This window comes from Nanorana parkeri, unplaced genomic scaffold (genome assembly GCF_000935625.1).
Source record: "Nanorana parkeri isolate BGI_ZX_2015 unplaced genomic scaffold, ASM93562v1 scaffold1321, whole genome shotgun sequence".
Lineage (NCBI taxonomy): Eukaryota > Metazoa > Chordata > Amphibia > Anura > Dicroglossidae > Nanorana > Nanorana parkeri.
The window spans coordinates 394322-415537 of NW_017307589.1; the positions used below are offsets into that span (position 1 = coordinate 394322).

Consider the following 21216-nt stretch of genomic DNA (forward strand, 5'->3'; position numbering starts at 1 on the left):
GGAGTTACCATTTCCTCCACTCTGCAGGCACGTTGCATTGGTGTATTTTTTGACTGACCTCTCCTTTTCCCCTCACATTTACTCTATCACTAAATCATGCCGTTTTAATCTTTAAAAAAAAAAAATCAGGTAGATACCGGATAACTGTAGTTTCTAGTTGCTTGAGAATTACGCTCTCAGGTCTGCTTCTCTGCTCAGTGGGTGGGTCCAAAAGCCAGCCTGCTTTTGGGTATTGCAGTTTGAAATAGCCAATAGCAGGCTGGCTATTGCTCCCCGTTGTTTAAATTCAGCTGTGGAATTTAGCCGCCAGTAAGATGTAAACAGATAATTTTGTTAGCAACTAAACAAATTTAGTTGCTAACAAATTTTTTTAGTGTGTGAATGTCTATCAAGCAACCGGCAAAAAAAATCCAGGACATATTATTGTTTTTTTTTTTTGCTGGTTGCTTGAGAATGCCGATTGCATTAATGCCAGATAATGGGAAGTTTACTGTTTATCTAAACATTGTCACAATATCCCTTAGGTATCCTGCTATAGATTGTGCTATAATAAAGTTTAACCGTATCTTAAAAGGAGAACTATGGGGTCAGTGTTTTTCCCCATAGTTCTCCTTAGGGTAACGGGAGGACACAAACTAGCGTCCTCCCGTTACCCTAAGCTCAGTATACCGCGAGCTACAGCTACAGCTCGCGGTATACTGAGACGCCGCAGCCGAAGCGGATCACGACTTAGATGACGGGATCAGCCCAGCTGCATGAGTGACAGCTGGCTCTGCCTATCTAGAGGCAGAGCCAGCTGTACCCGCCCCCTCCCCCGTCCGTTCCACCAGTCAGCGCAGGCAGATCGGTGTGGGTAGAGGGGAATCCAGCCCCTCCCCCTGCCACGGCAGAGAGCCGTGACAGGATCGAGAGGCGAGCGAACCTGGTATGTGTTCGCTCACCTCCCGATCTACTGAGCTGACCAGTGACAGTCTCATGGTCACAGGTCGGCTAGAACTATGAGGTGAGTGAAAAGCACTCACCTCATAGTTCTCCTTTTAATAAAGATTTTTGTATGTGCATCTATTTGTTGAGTAGAATATAACTTGTCCATGAGCACAGCATTGGGTAATATCAATTCTGCTAGTGAGGGTGGTGTGGGTTGAAGCCATTTGCTCGTTTTCTTTATGCAGATTACACATTCATGTTCTCGTTTTGATGTGGATCATCAACCCGGTGTTCTATAAATTGAAGGCCCATATGTGGTGATAGAACCCTACGTTGCTTAGTGATCATATTCATACTGGCAAAAGCCTTCTGATCTGTTTCTATTCCTGAATGGAGATTAAAGCCAGACCCAGCCACTGGCTCTCACTTGTCTTGTTTCACTGCTCTGGTGGTGTCATGCTCAGTCTGAGATATTTATTTTAATACTTCACTGCAGCAACTTAAACTGCTCCTCTTTACTGTTCCATAAAACAAGAGAACTGCAAAAGGGATACTGTGTGGTGGTGCCCTGTAAAAAGCTTGTGTTTTCAGAAGCTGGGGACAAAGTTCAACTCTCAGCTAGGGATGGACTAAGTGCCAGAAAGGCTAGTTTTGGGGGTTTTTTAAGTTTCATTTTTACCTAATAAAAATGTTAAGATTGATAGTGACAATGCTGCTTATGTTTTTTAATGCTGGATTAATAGATGTGAACTATGGTTCCTACCCTTTGCCCTTAGTCAAATAATGACTTTTACATTCCAACTGCTTGTTTTCCACACACAGAACAATAGAATCACAAACTTCATATTCTGCACTATGCTGTACTTGTTCATCGAGCAAATTAGCTTTGATCTAAGGATACTGATAATGATCGAGTCCAATAGGTAGAGATGAGAAAACCAAAGCACACCACTGATCCATGGATGTCTATGAGTACTTAAAATGTGTAACCTGGCTTACGCTTAGATTTGTGCTCATCTGTTTAACCATCTTTAGAAATTACTAAGGCTGGGTGAGCAGATCCATAAAAATCCAAATTGAGGTAAGGATCTCTGGTATATTATTACTCACAAATATCTACATATCAACTGGCCAACTGTTTTAATCACCAGTTTTGAAATTCTGGCACAATAGTAGGAGTCCCTTTTATATACACAGGAGCTAGATGCATAAACCTAGCTTTTGTACCAGTGTTCAGATGTTCTCCTGGTTGAAAGACCAAGTAAACAGGGTCTGTGGTTTGAACATCCACAGGTGCTACACTCTGCATATTATGTTACACTGCACGGTGTGCAGACAAAGAGATGCTATAAAGAGAGGTATGGAGTACTGAGCAGCTTGGCTCAATACACACTAGCACTCAGTGAAATGTCAATTCAATACCCAACAACAGGCATCAAGGAGTGCTTGCTGTGAGGCCACTTTTAATGCTATTAAATGGCTTTACCGATTCCTGGGTATAATTTTATTTCTGCAAGCTCCTATTCATTTAGTCTTCAAAATTATTCAGTCCACTGGCTTCTGTCTATTGTATGACCCAGCATATGTAGCTGGGATAAAATAATCTGGCTGTCCATGCACCCGCAGATCTTTAAACAATTAATCTCCTAAATCCTTAACTTGAAATCTTTTAATACAAAAAATCTACTAGGGAGGAAGCTGCTGCTTGCAATAAAGGATACAAACTCTCATGTTCTATTGCATGTATTATTAGCCATCAGGTCATTAGTGGTGAGGAGCATAGAATTTGTCTCACTGGAGGCAAAGATTGTATGCACAATTTACACTAACAACCATGCACTGTAAAATTACACCCCTGCAAATTAAAACCACCCACGATGGACAGCCCAAAATGAAAAGGGAATTTTACTGTGCTTGTTCTAAATTAGTATACTACTATACTATAAAACAATAAAAATATTGTTTAACATAGATGGCAAGGTATTTCTTTGCAATACATCTGTTCTTAGCCCCAGAAATCCAGTGCTGGCAGCTTTTGCCATGAGGCTAATGCCATTGAGTTAGGAACCTAAAGCTCCACTGTGATTTAATAAACAAAATATATATCCCTTACACTAAAGCAATCCGATGACACTTAAAACCTAACCATGCCCTAAAATAATGTCTTAATTCACAACCTTCCCATTCCATCAAACCTAAAGCTTAATCTAAACCTTAAAGTGGAACTATAGGAAAATGGAAAATTACAAATATGACGCAGTCTGTCAAGAACATTTACACACCAGTTTTTGTTTTTGAACCCCTTCTAACAGAGTTTAACTACCTTTTGATTCTGCTAACAGAACAATATTTTAGTTCCTGCAACAAGCCAAGCTAGCTATCAAAAGAGGCAGTTGGAGTGGTTGGGAGAAACCATATTATACTGACAGGGATAGAAAAAAAAGGCACCCTTTTTATTTGGATATCAATTTTTTATTAAATAAAACCAAAAACAATGTTGCTGTAACTGATTAAAGAATGTAAGCTGGAATGGGATTTGATTTGTCTTTTACTTCAAGTCCATTTAAAAGTCAATATAACTTAACCACAGGGCGACAATGCTACAGCGCAATTTCACTTCAGGAAAAACACGTGGTCACCCTATTACAGGATAAAAAAATCTACTTTTACAGGAAGTGGAGAAATAACAGATCTAATCTAGGTAATAAAAATACGGAACTTGAAAAAAAAAAAAAAATTGTGTTAATGCTAGTGACTGACTGCATCACACATGTCATTGTTGATGTTGCTAATAGTCCCACTTTAAGGTAACACCTAGTTAGAACCTTAACCCCAAACCTGAAAAGTAAAAAACATAATGCCCGACAATACCCAACCTTCAAGCACACCTGTCATAAGATAATGTGATCAGTCTTCGCTGACCCATCCTTTGAAGAATGATACCAAATCATTGACCTGGAGCAAGTATAGAAAGTACATTTAGACATTTTTCTCAACTCATTGACAACATGATGGTTCCAAGTACTGAAACCAGAGACAAAGAGGCAGCCCATCATTTTCACACAGAAGCCAGCAATGGCATCTCCCATACTTCTCTCATGACAGATGTACCTGTACCTAAGGTAACACCTAACACTAAACTATTCCCTTTCTGTTGTATACTCCCGATATCCTTCGTTAGAAGAAGCCACACCGCAATCTACCTGTGCCCACCTACAAGCACTGAAAATAAAGGATTTGTATTTTTTTATTTATTTTTTCACAAGGCATGGAATGTCACTTTAATGCATTGTTTAATAAACTGCAGCGGAATTTGGAACTCAAGATGACCTATTTCATGTGCTGACATCAGACAATGGCAGCATACAATTGTCCAGCTGTGTTGGCTTGTCAAGTGAATTATCTCTGCTTTCCAGTGTAAGCCCAGAGTGTGTGAATTTTCTGTACTAAAATTAGCAAACTGATGCCAGAATTGCACTGGTTACAGTAACAGAAAGAAAACGGAGCATGGGTTAGAAAACTTACGTTCCTCCTCTTTAGGATCAAGCTGTGTTACACTGACAGATAACCGGTCAACGCGTTCTTGTAATGAGTTCACTCTAAAGGAAAAGCTGTGAGCCTCGTTGAACAGTTCCCCGAATATGTCTTCTGCATATTTACCTTAAACACAACAAAGTTAGATTATTAGAACAGCAATTCACAAATATTTCAATATTAAACAATCACTGTATTTACAGAAAAAATAGAAACCCTGTTTGCTTTGGACCCCTCCATGTTATAATATGGAGAGATGCTTCTATAAAATATCTTATCTACATAATCCAGTCCAAAAACCCTCATACTCTAGGCAGAGCATGTACTAGATTTAGCAGTGCTCCTTAACCGTCAGCTCTGACCCTAAAGTGTATTAAAGAGGTCCAGCTACAGGCGTGTTCCGAAGGTTAAACAAGTCCTTAGCTCCAAAAATCTCAGCTTTGGATCATGAGTAGCTCTATACTAGTGATATGCCTGGGCTTGGTGCGAACCCAGTTCGACCAAGCCTGCTTAAAACTGTGACTGCCACCCAGCCAGCCCAATCAGTGGCGGCAGGGGCATTCCCCACCCCTTTGTGATGTAGAACTGGGAGGTGGAGAATACGCCTCAAGCATCTGGTTGCAATGGGAGAGGGGTGTGGCAGTCACAGCTTTAAGTGGGCTTGGGAGAACTCCAGGTTCATCAATACTCTAGACCAGGGGTGCCCACAATTTTTGTCTTAAGATCTACTTTCTAATGACGAGCTACATAAGATCTACCAACGAAAAAAAAAAAACCCTCGCTCTCTCTCTCTCTCCTGGCTGTCTCTCCTCACTCTCTCTCCCCTGGCCGTCTCTCCTCGCTCTCTCTCCCCTGGCTGTCTTTCCTCTCTCTCCTGACCGTCTCTCCCCGCTCTCTCTCCTGGGTCACCTCGCTGTATTTTGCAAACAGTGCAGTGCAACAGGCTATGTAAACTATTATTATTTGATGGAATACACAGCACTTCAACTACCAGTATCCACCAGAAAGGTGTCAGGGAGCTTGGCTCAGCAGACTCAAGCTAATAGGTAATCGTGTGTGCACAGCTAAATAAATATACCAAAATGGAATAGAGGGGCCACCATTCACACCCTTCGTGATCTACCAGCATTAGCTTTGAGAGCTACTTGTAGATCACGATCTAGCTAATGGGCAACCCTGCTCTAGACTCCTTACCTTTACCTCCAGCAGCTGTGCTCCACTTCTGCTGGGTTAAAGAAAGTTCTGTCAATGGGAAAAAAACGAAAAAAACCATCCTGCGTGCACGTGCTCAGGAAGGTACCAAGTGCACAGGGGGGGCCCTTAACAACTACACTGCACATTAAACAAAAATAAAAAAAATCTTGCTTAGAGCCTAGGCCTCCTCGGGCCGCCTGGGTCCCTCACACAAGTACTGGCTGTACCCCCCTGATGGCGGCCTTGGACGGGAATTCAGATCGCAATCCCCCCTGTTCACTTGCGGGACCCCATATGGGATCGCGACCCACACTTTAAGAAGCACTGCTCTAGACATTACTAAACAAACTCTCAATCTAGCTTCAAAGTGTTCCTATCCTCCTACAGCTGTTTTATGATGCGGTCTATGAATGGAGAAACTAAAATTCCCATCCGCTGCTGCAGCAAAGGCACTTCTAGTAACGTCATCCCTCTTGTAGTTCACTTCATACCTCCACCCGTTTTTGAAACTGAACTGAAAGTTTATACCTCAGTATGGACAGGGAATAAAGGAACAATTTGCAGGAGCCAGAGCATTGTACTCAGAATCCAGTGAATGCGGTTGCAGAGCTTTACTGGCTGAAATGCAAAAAAAACACTTTGTGTGCTTATTTTTTTATGGATTTTGTCTTTAAGCCCCTGCCAGGTTTTTATGTCCTTGTTTGGGAGATTCACTCATCCTGGTAACAATTTAGACTGAAAATGAGGGAAAACCCAAAATTCTGAGTTGTTACCAGAACAGGAATCAAGGGGAAACCTTTAATGGGAACACTTGGTCATGCGACAACTGTATTAAAAGGGAATTTCCCACACTGTACAGGGGGCTAAGGGGTATCTCTACCCAGTGAAATGCAAATGGTAAAAGCTGACAGGTAGTTTTCCCATTTCCGACTTTATTCAAAAATGCTTTGGCATCGTTCTACTTAAACTCAAAACAGTAATGGGAAGTGGCATATGCATGAACAGCCGTAGAATGTCAGCTCCTGCTCCAATCTCCAGAGTTCAGCCCCATTCTGATGTTCGCTTTTCTCCAGCACCAGGGCTTGTTTATTATGTTTATTAACAAATGGTGAGCTGTCCTCTGACTTTGGGCCATGGTGCCAGCTCTGAACTATGGAAATTTGGCAACCCTACTGAATCCCCCCCATTATAGTCAATATCAATATTCACGTGATCAATTCAAGCAAACATTAGGTATTGTACGAGCCCAGTTTTGCACAATTCAAAACACAGTTTTCAGCAAAAGAAATTTTTTTAAATTGTTGGAAAATTTGCTTCTCAGCCATCCCTTCATTGCGCATAGACATAACCAAGTAACCAAGTGTCTCATCAAGCAGGTACTGGCAAATCATTTTTAAGACAAGACCAATCTTGAAGTCACCTAAAGAATTAACCTTAAAGCACAGAAATTATTATGGTCTGGCTTTTAAAGTGGCTACATGTCACTGCTCCATTCAAGACACTCCAAATATGGTGAACTCTTGGTGAATGCAAACATATATAATCAATGTAGTAACATTTTAAAGATGAACAAAATATTACTAACAATTTCAGCTTCATATGCATTATTTGCTGCCTTGTCTGTACAATCAGATATACATTTAGAATAGCATGAATAAAATGGAAAAATACACCCGTAAATTAAATGCATAGTGTGTCCAGCACACAATGTCAGTCCATTAGGAATTTCACCTTCACATGATACTTTCCCGGTCTACTATGAGGAACCTAAATAAAACTGAGATTAGATTCAGTTATATATATATAGTGATGTGTGCAATATATACACACACAATTTCATCTGGTCACTGCAACTGACATGGTAGTTTGTCTTGATCGTTTCAATTGTTTTTGCAAAGAATTTGATAGAAAATTGCACTCTATATGACCAGCATAAAGGTACCCACAAATGCAGGGAGGCATCTGGCTGTGCAGGCATCATCAATGCTTAAGGGGATCAAGACTGCAATCCATTTTCTAACCAATATAGAGAATAATACCCCTCACTCCTCAAAGCAGGTGTCTGTCTCTCTCTAGGTGCCCATACACTGCACGATTCTCGTACGAGAATCGCGGGAAATCCCACGATCGTACGAGAATCGTGCAGTGTGAATGAAGGCGTGCAACCGTTTCTACTGTACAGTCGCATGTCTTTTGTCTAAGGAGCATGCTAGAAAACCAGCTGAAAATCTTACGATTTTCGGCTGGTTTGAATGATGCTCGGGAGACAAATGCCGAACGGGCCGGTGTGCACACGTGCACACTGCCCGTTCAGCATTGCGGTCATTGGAAGCCCGTTATTTAAATTACTTTACAACCATCGCAAGACTATGGCCACCTTCTCTCTCTCTCTCTGTCTATAGTTATGAGTCTGAACTGGGTGAAAACAGCTGACTTGAATAAAAGTCACCATTTGTCTATGGCCAGCTTAATGTTATGCTAAACCCCAGCCTTACCTTTCTGCCCTCACTTGTAGCAAGTCCTCTCCTGTGCTAAAACTAAATACTCTCAATTCCCTGTAAGCATGCATCTCCACAATTTAACCCTTTGAAGCAGCAGCAACTATCTTGAGCCCACCTCCCTTTCCTTTTTGAATGCACTCCATCATTAAATTTCCCCCCGAACCCCTCCAGTGGCCAGCAGGGAGTAGCAGGTACATCTAAACGTTTACAGGAGCCTGCCAGCCACTCCCACCAAACTCAGAGAAAAAAGCAGCAAGCAGACCCAGTGAGGACATTGGTGAACATCAACATTTTTTGATAGAAACATTTTAAATTGCATGCTGGTCGGTGGGGGGAATGTGACACGGTAAGGTATTATATGTGTACACATATCTCTCCCACAGAAGGGTTCTCCTTGAATCTGCTGACCCGATCCTTGTGCACAAATCTAGAGCTGCAACAATTATTCGATTAAGTCGATTAAAATCGACGATGGAAAACGTTGCCAACGTTTTCCATCGTCGATTCGTCGGCTAAAATTCAAATTTCCCGCTCACGCACGCTGCTTACGCCCGCCGCTTACGCCACGCCCACGTCACGCCTCGCGCCTACGCTGGTGTCACGCGACGCCGCGCCACGCTGAGGACATGCGTCTGGCCCTCTCCTCCCGGTGAGCTTCCCAACTTGCCGCTGCCCGCCGAGAACGAACAACGCCGCTGCCCGCCGACAACACCGTCATTCAAGGTAAGTCGAGATCGGCCGGGAGCTTTTTAATGTTTCCTGTGTGTTGTGTTTTTTTTTTAAAACGGCACACTGCAGAACATTAGTAGCTATAGAGGAACACCAAATCCCTGCAAGAATACATTAAACAGCCTGTATAATGTATTATTGCTGGGATTTGTTGTTCCTCTATAGCTGCTAATGTTGTGCAGTGTGCCGGTGTATTATACATTGGTTTTCTGCATTGCATTGTATTGTGCATGGTGTTCTGCATTGTATAATACAGTGACACACTGGAGAACACCAGCAGCTATAGAGGAACAACAAATCCCAGCAATAATACAATATATAAAGTGCAATGTAAAATAACCCCAGCTACAGAGGACTACAAATCCCAGCAATAGTACATTATAGTATAATGTACTATTGCTACATTCCTCTATAGCTGCTGGTATTCTGCACTGCGCCGCTGTATAATGTACTATATTGCACACCACACTCTTTTTTTTTTTTACTTCCACCGCGCCAAGCTTGCTCCCGTGATGGACTACAATCTCAATAGAAACTAGTAGTCCATCACTGAACCCTTTTTTTAAAAAATCCGATTAGTCGATTAATCGAACTCAATAATCGGCTAACTAATCGATTATGAAAATAATCGTTAGCTGCAGCCCTACACAAATCCTTCTGTCAATAGAGTTAATGTTTTGGAGTTCTAGCACATTGGAGGCAAACTACTTAAGTGTGTGTCTGAAGGCCAAAATTATAGTGTCGGTAGCACCTAGTTAAAACAAATATAGGATGTAGGTTATCACCAAATTTACCATCAGTTACTTTAATTACCTGTGCACATAAAATGACTGTTTTAGAATCTCTTTCTGAACCAGTAAACAACATTTGCTATCCCATAAATCACAATAACCTTTATACAAAGTCAAACTGTGAAGGAGTCTGACTTTTATTTGCAGTTATTTGTCTCTGCTGAGTATAAAGTACATTTGCATGCAGCCTGTACACAAGACCAGCTCTCTTTCCACAGCCAAGGCAGTTTTTTTATGATTATTTCTGCTACACACTAAAGGTGCTCATGGACATGAGATGACTCATGATCCTGAATCAGCTATTCTAGAACAGGTTTTGCCCTAATGATATCGTATCCCCTGAGATAAGCCATCGCTTAACTGTCCACAGTGTATGCACCACACTACCCCTCCCTTCCCCAGTTGCCTAATCAGGAGTCCTTGTGTGACTAGAGCGTTCCTGTTTAGGTCTGAAGCTGTGCAAAATACGCCATGTTCTCTGATGTTTATTGCCAGATTACCAAAGAGGAATACATCTTCTAGAGCAAGCTTCTTTTTTTTTTTAACCTGTCTTCTGTGCGGCTAACAGGTGATGATTTACAGACCAGGTCCAGGTAGGAACCTTGCTAATTAGCAATGGTTTAAAGCGTAGCTATAGCCAAAAAAGTTGTTTCTTTTTCAGGAATAGCAGATTATTATTTTTTTGTACTCGCAGATACTGAATACCAAAGTCACATTAAGGAAGCCAGGCAGCGTGTAATGACTCGTTGCCCGACTACCTGATTAGCCACGACGCTGGCTCCATGCTCCCTCGTCACCAGGTGGAGCCGGCTTTCTGGCCAATCAGGTCGCTGCTTTTGTTGCTGATCTCAGCCAAATGCTGCGCATGTGCAGTGAGCCGATTCTCTTCCTTTCTGTGGAGGTAGTGCAAGGCTGTGCACAGGCGCAGTGGCAGAGGTGTGACGAGCGGTGGGTGGGGTTGAGGCAGAGACTGAATCACCGGTTGCTAGGGGGAAGTGATGCTGCGGGAGGCAGCTGCACTGTCACTCCAATGGCTTTCTGCATTGTTGTGGAGACTGTCTGAGCAGCAGTGATAGCAGAACACACACCTAGTACTGTCATGGCAGGAGGGTAACATGGCAAGTACACTGCACATTTTTCATGTGGGTGTGCTGGAATGGCTCACGCATAGCAGGCAACATATTTAAAGTGGACCAATAAGAAAGCCGGACAGCGAGTCATTACATGGCGTCTGGCTTCCTGATTGGCCGGTGACAAGGGAGCTTGGAGCCAGCTTCCCGGCCAATAAGGAAGCCGGGCGGCGTCTAATGACTCGCCGCCCTGCTTCCCGATACCGGAAGTTCTGGTATCGTGATAAGTATCAGGAGCAATTGGGCTAGTACGAGTACTCGCCCAAATACTCAGTATCGGTATTGGTGCATTAGAACCCATGTCAGGTGTTTACTCCCATCTTTGTCCCTGCTGGGGAATTTCACCCTCAGTGATAGGAAAGCCAAACTACTGGAAAGAAGTGGAATAAACGTGCTGGACTGGCAAGGTTTGTCCTATTGGTGTGGCTGGCAATTAAGATGTCAAATAGTCAGTAGAGGTGATCTGAATACTGGACAGGCAGCTTCTACATTCCAAAGGATCTCCACTGTCTCCTTGGTTTGTGGTGTCAAATTGCAGGATTGTGAACTGAAGTGCCACATTTAATTTAATAGTACTGGACTATTAACTTGTGTGACGCTTTAATTCACAATCCAGTAAAACCAAAATGTTATGGTTGTCCTTGGAACAGGAATAGGAGGAAGATCAGGAAAAATGGGACACCTGCCCTAGTGATAAATGTTGGGATGCTCTTTGTGGAGCATTCAGGAAAAAATAGATTGCACTTAAGATGTGCAATTGTGCATGTAAAGCGTCTGACATTCATTCATGTTATGTTTCAGTTTAATGAGTCTGATTACCAACTGTTACTTTGAAATAAAGCTTTTTTGCATTATAAAGTATAAATATATTTTTGTATATATCAATGGAAACCAAGGGTGCACCGATACTGGTATCGGTGCCAATACTGAGCATTTGGGCGAGTATTTGTACTTACTCCACTACCGGAAATTCCGATCAGAGGGAGATTCCCTCTGCCAGACAGTGCCCCAACTGAGCATGGAGCCGGCTTCCCGGCCAATCAGGAGGCCGGGTGGTGGGTCATGAGTTGCCTCCCGGCTTCCTGATTGGCTAGGCAGCAGGTCATGACCGAGTGGCACCCCATCACCTTTCCGAATGCATGTACGTTGCAGCGTTGCGTCGCTGGGCTGCTTTAATGCAACATACGCCAACATGAGACATAATGTGTGTTAACGCACTGTTAAGATGTAAAAGAAGCCCTTAAACAACTGTCAGAGAAATATGGGAGCTGTCATAGACCTTCCTCAAAAAATGCTGTCTGCCTGGGTGTCTCTGGCTTCTATACTTTTAAGCCATTCAGCCTTAACAAGGATGTAGCAAATGAGTGCCAAAGAGAAGACGTAAACCCTTAAAGCTATACACTTTCCAGGGTAGTGACTCAAATCACTGAAGCCTAAAGCTGGCCATACGCAGCTCGAAGTTGGGCCAATTCTCTCCAATCCGGCAAAATTCGAGCTGTGGGTGGCCCTGTTTTCCCCAACAGGCTCAACAAAATACAACAGAAAAATGAAAGTAGGTGAGCAGAAAATTGGCTGCAGTCATTGTCCAACAGGCAATTAGCTACAGTCACCGTTCAGTTATTGAATACAATAAGCAGCAGCAGGAGATTCCACATTTAGCATGGATAGGAAAATTGAGAAGGTTTCTCGGGCTGAACCAGAAAAAAAAAAAATAGCATAGTAGTAGCAAGGTAATCAGCTTATTTGGAAGTAGGTAAATAATAGCAGCCTATACTGTATATTTTTCTTTCTTGAGATTTCTCTAAGTTAAAGCAAAATAGCAGCCAAATTTTTCTTTTCGTTTTGGATAGTGCCAAGAAGGGACTATCGGGTTTTTATTGCACAGAATTAAATAAAATCTCCCCAATGAGGTCACATACAGAAATGAGAATCTAACAGGAATTTAAAGTCTTCCCCGAATCCGAAGATTGTGGGTCTTGTAAAAATACTCTACACAGAATACTGCAAATGTGTTTCAAAGAAAAGAGAAAATACTTACTCAGACTACTTAGTTGTCGAATAATATTTGCCAAAGAGATATTTGTTACACATTCCAGTTCATTCTTGATCCCCCTTGGAAGAGCAGTGTGGCACAGATGCCTGGGATCGATGTTTCTTTTAACAAGCGGCATCCTTGGATGAAGCGGGATATCCTCTCACCTATAAGAAAATGAGACAATCTGAAAATGATTATATGGCATTAAAAAACGTCACTGGAACGTTGACAATAATTTTCTAATTTTCACATTTTTAATGGTGTGCAGGCAGAGCTTGATTTCACTCTGATCTTTCCAGATTCCAAGGACCATGACAAAAAAAAAAAAAAAAAAAAAATAATCACCTGATCTTGCAGGCATGGCTCTAAAAAGACTGTGTATGACTTTACTGGCCAATGATACCTGCTAGAGTACATGTTTTTTTATATTTTCTGGATTTTCTAATGGAGAACTCTGTAGGGCCCCATTTACACCTAAGTGTTTTGTAGCTCAAATGCCTAAGTGCTACAATGCGCAACAGGAGGAATCCTATTGTTTTCAATGGCCCCTGTTTAACCCTGAGTGTTCTGTCACTTGTAGAAAAATGCCTGTAGCTCAAAAAAGTACATGAGCTTCTTTTGGAGCAGAGTCGAGCATTTTGGCCACAATAGGCAATGGGAGCACCTGAAAAATGCTTAAAAAAATTACACAAAAATGCAAGTAATACTCAAGTGTGAGTGAGGCCTCAGGGGCGTTGCATTGCATTTCTGTGCCAAGAGCAATAAATATAGTAGGGCTGCAACTAATGATTATTTTCATAACCGATTAGTTGTCCAATAATTTTTTCGATTAAAAGGAGAACTATGGTGTCAGGGCTTTTCCCCATAGTTCTCCTAAGGGTAACGGGAGGACACAAACTAGTGTCCTCCCGTCAACCTAAGCTCAGTATACCGCGAGCTGCAGCTCGCGGTATACTGTGACGCCGCAGCCGGGACAGATCCCGACATTACTGTTGATATCCACCCAGGGGCGGGATTGACAGCTGGCTCTGCCTCCCCAGAGGCAGAGCCAGCTGTGCCAGCCCCCTCCCGTCTGTTCCGCCAGTCTGCGCTGAAGGATCGGACAGGGGAGGGGGGGAATCCCTGCAGGGAGCCGTGAGTGACAGTCAAGGCTCTCTGCAGGGATAGCTCGAAAAGTGAGCGAGCGACGCTGTGTGTTCGCTCACTTTCCGATCTATTGAGCCGACCTGTGACAGTTTCATTGTCACAGGTCGGCTAGAACTATGAGGCTGAGTGATTTTCACTCGTCTCATAGTTCTCCTTTAATCGGATTTTAAAAAAATCTTAAATACCATCCTTAAAAATTTTAAATAAAATACATAAAATGGATTGTAATTAGTTAATGTTTATTTAAAAAAAAAACTGCATGCACAATTTTTTGCAATCGCAGCACACTGAAACACATGGCATTGCGGTATTGCGCGTTGATCGCACTGCAGGCGGGAGGCACGTTTGGGATTAATAGCACCGCAACACACCTCCCGCACTGGAATTTGTCAGGCCAAAACCAAAAATTACTTTTTTCCCACTTTTATTTTTAATAATTGGGGGGAGGGCGGCTTTCATTCTTCAACATTTTTACTATTTTATAATTTTTAAAATATGTTATTTTTAGTTTACGGTTGGGGGCTTTGGGGAAATATCAGGGGTTTAAACTGACCCCTGATATTTCCCTTTTGAAATAATTTTTTTTTTTAAAAAAGAGATTGAGGGCACAGAGTTCTCAATCTCTTTATCTGCACACCCAGCACTCAATGAACAGGAAGCTCTCAGTACAGAGGCTTCCTGTTCATTCATAAATGGAGGAGATAGTATATCTTTACTATGTCCACAACCATGAATGAACAAGTGATGTAGATCACGTCCTGTTCATTCATAATTGGGGACACAGTATCTGAATAATACTATGTCCTGAATTATTTACAAACATCGTAGTGATAACTCCAATGTTAGAATATTGAAGGGAATGATCAGAAAATATTTCACATATTTGCTGGTCATCCTGCAGCTCTCATCCCCGCACTGCCCCGCTCGGGCTCCTGACAGTCTGCCGGCAGGCGGATTGGCTCTGTGCCCCCTCCAATCCCCGCTGCCTCTGCCAATAGAGGTGCGAGAGAGCAGCAGGGATTGATGGGGACACAGGCCGCAGCGGGCTCCCAGCGTATAGCCGATACGGCGGGGGTGAGGGGGTTTGGTGGAGCTCTCCTCACTGCCGGGGATCGGAGGGGACACAGAGCTGATGAAACACGGGCTCTCAGCGTGGAGGAGAGAACTAGGGGACCTAGACCAACTAATCGATAATGAGAATAGTTGACAACAGCCCTACAATATAGTGCAATCTCCAATAAGGATACATAGAGAACATATCTCAGCTGGTGACACTAAACGTTTTCCTGGATAGCTGAACTTGATAGGTCACAGTCCTGCCAGGCTAGGGGGAATATCTCCTTTTCCAAAGAGTTGTAAAGACCCCAAGATGGCTCCCTCTCCACCCAGAATGGTGAAATATTTCAAATGCAGGGGTTTTTCTTTGTATGGCTGAAATATATGATTTTTAAATAATTAAAATTTTGGTTCGATGTATTAAAGAGTTTAATATTACGTTTGAAAGCATAGCACACTATAGCTATAGAGTCTACAGTTACCACTGGGAAGCATTGAAATCCTATTGCTTTCATCATCAATTGATATGCAAGCTGCCTTCTAAATTGATAAGACTTCCTTTCAGACACTGCAGTGTAAAGGAAATCCAACAAGCAGTACTTTCTTTCGTATGAGATTTACGCTGTCTGCTGCTTTGTCCGGCGGAAACTTGATGCTAATTAAATAATACATTATGTCAGGAGAACTTACAATAAGACAGAGCTCTAGTGTGCAAACATGTGAGCCTGACAACACAATATACAATACATGCGTTATAATACAGTACAGTATGATCCTCCCAGACAAGAAAAGCGAAAAAGAGTTAATATAAAGGCTACATTTTTTATTGAAAGACAAATACTGTCTGTATCCAAAGACATGCACTGAATTCAAAGCAACGATGTTGTTTTTAATGGCCAACACAGTATATCTTTCTGATACAGAATATGCTGTTTTAAAGTGACATTAAACCCTCAGATTTTTTTTAACATAAACCGATACTGTAATGTGTGCCTTACTGTAATCTATGGTTGTTTCCCTTCTCTTTGCTGCTCTTCCTTTTAAATCTGTATCTGTTCTCATGCTGGGTAGAATTTCTGTTTTGCAGCAGACTGCCTTGTCTCTGGAATGGCTACATGGTGTCTGTGTGTAGGTTTGCAACCTGAGCCTGCACTACAGGAAGAGGCACTCAGCTGCAAAGGGAAGTTCTCCCCAAGCATAAGAAGACATGAGGGTTTTAAAAGAGCAGCAAAGAGAAGGGAAACTACCATGGATTACAGTAAGGCACACATTACAGTATTGGTTTATGTTAAAAAATCTGAGGGTTTAATGTCCCTTTAACTATCCCGTGTGTTTGAATACAAAAAAGTATTGGTTTGTAGTACAATACTACCGAAGAGCATACTGTATGTTTGCTTTACTGCAGTAGCACATCTGTAGAATGCATATGTTTCCTTAGGCAGATGGAACAACATGACAAGGTTTCAAATGTTCATGCAATGGTTAGATTTATGGGAGAAAGAAAGCATATGATATAGGGAAGGTGCATTTTAAAAATAAATAAAATGTATAATGGTCAGGGACATATTGGCTATAAGGCATTCGTGATCTACCAGCTTAGGCATAAGAGGCGCCAGCAGCAAAATATTTTCCATAAATTCTAGGGATGCACCAAAATGAAAATTCGTAGGAGAGACCAAAACTTAAAAATTTGTCCAGCCACTACCGAAAATGCTTGACTAGCCTCTGCCAGCGCTCCCATCAACCACCCCCACGATCTCATTTCCGTCCAGCCGATGTGACCAAAATTATGTAAAACAGCAGGAAGTGGGCGGGAGCAATAGCCAATAGCTGGCTGGCTATTGCTACCGCCCACTGCCTGCTGTCAATCAGCAGAGGAGTGGACCTGAAAGAGAACTCATTACTCTAGCAGGCTTCACCCAATGCCAACGTCACTGGGCTAGTAAAGCTCAGTGATGTTGGCAGTGGGCGGAGCCTGTTAGAGAACGGAGTTTGATTGACAGCAGGCAGTAGGCGGGTGCAATAGTCAGCCTGCTACTGGCTATTGCTTCCGCCCACTATCTGCTGTTTACATCTGTTTGAACACAGAGGCTGGGCGGGAAGGAGGGGGCGGCTGAGCAGTGAAAGCTCCTGCTGTGAGTGGGCAGGGGAGGGACCGTATTATCGGCACGCAGATAATTCAGTGCACCCCTAATGGGTTCCATAATTGCCCACACATTGGGGTAAAGACCCCAAGATGGCTCCCTCTCCACCCAGAATAGTGAAATATTTTAAATGCAGGGTTTTTTCTTTGTATGGCTGAAATATATGATTTTTAAATAATTAAAATGTTGGTCGATGTATTAAAGAGTTTAATATTAAGTTTGAAAGCATAACACACTGTAGCTATAGGGTCTACTGGCTATTGCTTCCGCCCACTATCTGCTGTTTACATCTGTTTGAACACAGAGGCTGGGCGGGAAGGAGGGGGCGGCAGAGCAGTGAAAGCTCCTGCTGTGAGTGGGAAGCGGCGGGACCGTATTATCGGCACGCAGATAATTCAGTGCACCCCTAATGGGTTCCATAATTGCCCACACATTTCAAATGGCCTTACTCATCCCTCAAAAGTTATATCCAATGGTTCACAATATTGCCTTCATACTTCCTTCCCATTAGGGACCAAAGTCCAGATCTTTCTAACAGAAGAAGCTGTGTTAACCTGATCATTATATTGCTCTATTATGACCAAATGAAATGTGCATTAGAAAACGAAATTATTCTACTTCAAAAAAAACTGCTTCCTCAAAGCTGAACTCCAGCCTTAAAATCAGTCTTGTACAGTTGTACAGGCTCCTCTACCATACTAAAATTGATTACTCTGGATTTCATTTCCTGGCTGGAGGACATTCAGGATCATATCTAGCCCTTTCCTCCCCAGCCTTACTGTCCCTTTCCCATCCCTTTCATTGAATTTCATTTTTTCAATTTTGTTAGGCATCATATGTGGGTGTTACCTAGGGAAGTCTACATACAAATACAGCTTGTCTAGAACTACTTCTTCAGGCTGACATCCACCCATCAACACATTCTGATATTTGCATAACCCCTCCCAAGAGCTAACCCACTACTTGCATCAGGACTGATGACTCTTGAGAAAAGTATTGAGGCAGGGTGCTGCGATGTTTTCAGCAAGCTGTATGCAGCACCCTGCTGGCCCCTCCTACCACCCATAATCAGCCTGTATTGCATAGAGAAACACAGATGCTTATCATTAAAATCTAAAATAAAGTGTTTAATGCTAAATTAAAGCCCAAGTAAAGTTTAAATCAGCTAAATACAATCTATGTGGATTGAAAACAAAAGTCGTTTAAAGTGTTTTTATGTGGAAAGCAGCCACAGGCAGAAATAAAAACCTTAAGGAGTCAAACCCTTCCCTACTCCACCCAAAACTAAACAAAAAAATAAATACAAAAGTTGCCTTGACATAAACTTTAAAATTATTCTGTAATTCTATAGTATGGTAAACTCTAGATCCCATCCAACCCTGATATAGTAGCAGTGGCGGACCTAAGGATCAAAGGGCCTTGGTGCAAGAATGCAGAACAATTCCATCAGTTACAGAGTGTTAAAACAATGTGACTTAAGGCACATACCTCGATTGCCCGCTCAGTCTCCTGCAGCCCTTCTGCTCCTGGTCACTGGAAAGGCAGAGCCCGCACTGAGGCATCCAGGGCTAGGCAAAGCACCTGTTTGATAAAACATCCGCATCACTGAAAAACATTGTCACCGATGTTTTAGCAAACAGGACATCCCTGGCATCCCTTTAGATGGGCTTGTTTCATGCCGTCTCTGAATCATTTAAAGCCCGGGGCACGTGCCCCCCTCTCTATGCCAAAGCTAGGACACTCTGGGGGGGTTGAACCCCCCTATCCCCCCCCCTTGTCTACGCCCCTGAAAGTGACAGCTGTACAGATCCTTCTCCCCTTGGCCGCTCTGTGGCTGAGGAGGAGAAGAATGTGTACAGCTGTCACTAATGTATGCCGGCTTCACTGATCGAGAGCGGCGATCACTCTTCTCAGCTCTCTCTTCTCAATGAGAAGAGTGATCGCCGCTGTAGCGGACGTTTTCAAAGGGCACCGGCTCAGTCCCCCTGCTGGTGTCCCTCCCTACAGCCCCGGGGCCCCCGCACCGGCTGCACCGCCGGTAGTTCCGCAGCTGTATAGTAGTATGAGATATAACTACTACATTTTGAATTTTATTAAAGGGACTCTGGTGGGGAAGTTCCGGCCTTCTAACAGGCAAAGCTCTGACATTTCCACATAGTGTCAGAGCTTTCTGCTAAGCCTCTCCTTCACACATTCCTATTGCCTCATTACCATGGAAGCATAAAAAGGGACAGGAAAATGAATCTGTCCACTATTGAAACTTTTAAAAAAGTGTTAGCTAGAAAAACATGTATCCTTCTCATCTTGTGGAGTTGTAGCCCAAAAGAAGCAGTCCTGCACACCCACCATCTCCCTGTCCCAGCATGCCATCAATGGAAGTGGGGGAGACTGGAGAAAGGGTCATGGGTAAAGCTGCAATTGCTCATACTTAAAGTATAGCCTCCAGAAAACCACAGGCTCAACGGCGTTCACAGAAAGAGTATTTTTCCATTAATAAAGGCAATAGAGGGCACCTTGTAATGTTTACACTCAGGCAGGGCTATTACTTTTAAATTTAAAACAGCGGGTGGTTTTGCTTCAAGAAGCTGCACATTCAACATTTTATTTGATTATTATGAATCAGCTTATGATTCTCCAAAAGAACAAACAAACAAATACCCTGGGAAAAGCAAATAGGTACATGAGCCTCCAGCAGTATGGAAATATGTTCATATGTATTTATGATGTAGATGTAGAAATTGTGATGTCTTTTCCTTCAAATTTTTGTAGTAAACAACCATACAACGTACCCATTTAAAATGAGCTAATGCAGAAAGGCCCAAAAGGAAAAAAATACACAGAAGTAAAGTTATACCAAGGTTATCAGTACTATGTCCTGGGGTTTTATTGACATCACCAAAAATCAGTTTGTAACTGAGGACCTGAGACACGTGAGCTGAAGCAGAACATAACACGTTCAGAATTACTCTGATTACACAAGATAGGAATACAGAACAGGGCAAAGAGATCAGAAAAACAAATGATACAAAGAACACAGAGCGAGGTTAGTGCACCAAAGTATGGCTGAACAATTGAACTTTATGTTAACAGAGCCATCATCTTGCTATTAGACCATACAATATTATACCAGAATTATTAATCAGAGTATTACCGTATATATGCTGAATAATATATATATATATATATATATACACACACACACACACACAAAAAAAGAGTTTGGAAAAGGAAGAAGAGATAGACAAACAAACAATCTAGGGCAAAATAGCCGATTTGGAAACATTCTCCAATTCAGCTCACTTTCCAGTTCAGCAATGTTGTCCTAGATTGTTCACTTCTTCCTTCTCCAAACTCTTCACCCTTTTGTGAATAACCCTGAAAGTCTTTGTTTTACAAATAAACATTAAATAGAAGATAACGGATTCTCAGAGCATTGTGGGCAAGTTAAAGAGACCATGCAGCAGATTTGCTTGCTTTAAGACACAATTTGTTTGACTTGAAACCTCTCAGGAGACATCTGATAAAAGGTCAGTAGGAAGAGTCACGGTCAATTAGTCATTGTGCTTTGTACACAACAGTGTTCTTTAAAGAAGAACTCTTGGAAAATAAAATCTTAACCCCTGCAGTGTGCCTACCCCCGCAGTGCAAGGGTTAAGTGCTCGTTTTGTCTAGGGAGCTAAAATGAGAGAGTTATACTCACCTGAACCACGATCTCAGCTGACTCCTAGACTGGTCCCTTCAGCCTGCCTCCTCTGCAATGTAATGTCCCTTGGCGCACTCATGTCCTTTACACTATATACCCTGGAGCATAGGGAGAGCAAAGCTGCAAGGGCCAGTCAAGCAGCCAACTGGGATAATGGTTCCGGTGAGTACAGCTGTTACTTTGGCTCCATAGACAAAACAAACACTTAACCCTCGTAGCGCGGGGGGAGAGACCCACTGCAGGAGTTAAAAATGTAACTGCCTGGAGTTCTTTATCAAAATGAAGGGTTAGTTTGCTTCACTGATTAACCGGCTAACTTATGGGTG

General features: G+C 42.5%; 1 protein-coding gene across 1 annotated transcript in view; it reads right to left on the reverse strand.

The window, feature by feature from the left end:
- The window catches only part of WASF1 (WAS protein family member 1), an 83560-nt gene that overhangs the window by 24417 nt on the left and 37927 nt on the right, over window positions 1-21216 (reverse strand). Inside the window, exons 2-3 of the mRNA XM_018569329.1 lie at window positions 12845-13005; window positions 4453-4587 (exon numbers count right to left, since the gene is read on the reverse strand). Of these exons, the coding sequence (XP_018424831.1) occupies window positions 4453-4587; window positions 12845-12977 (268 nt within the window). The 5' untranslated portion in view covers window positions 12978-13005. The remainder of the gene's footprint in view (window positions 1-4452; window positions 4588-12844; window positions 13006-21216) is intronic.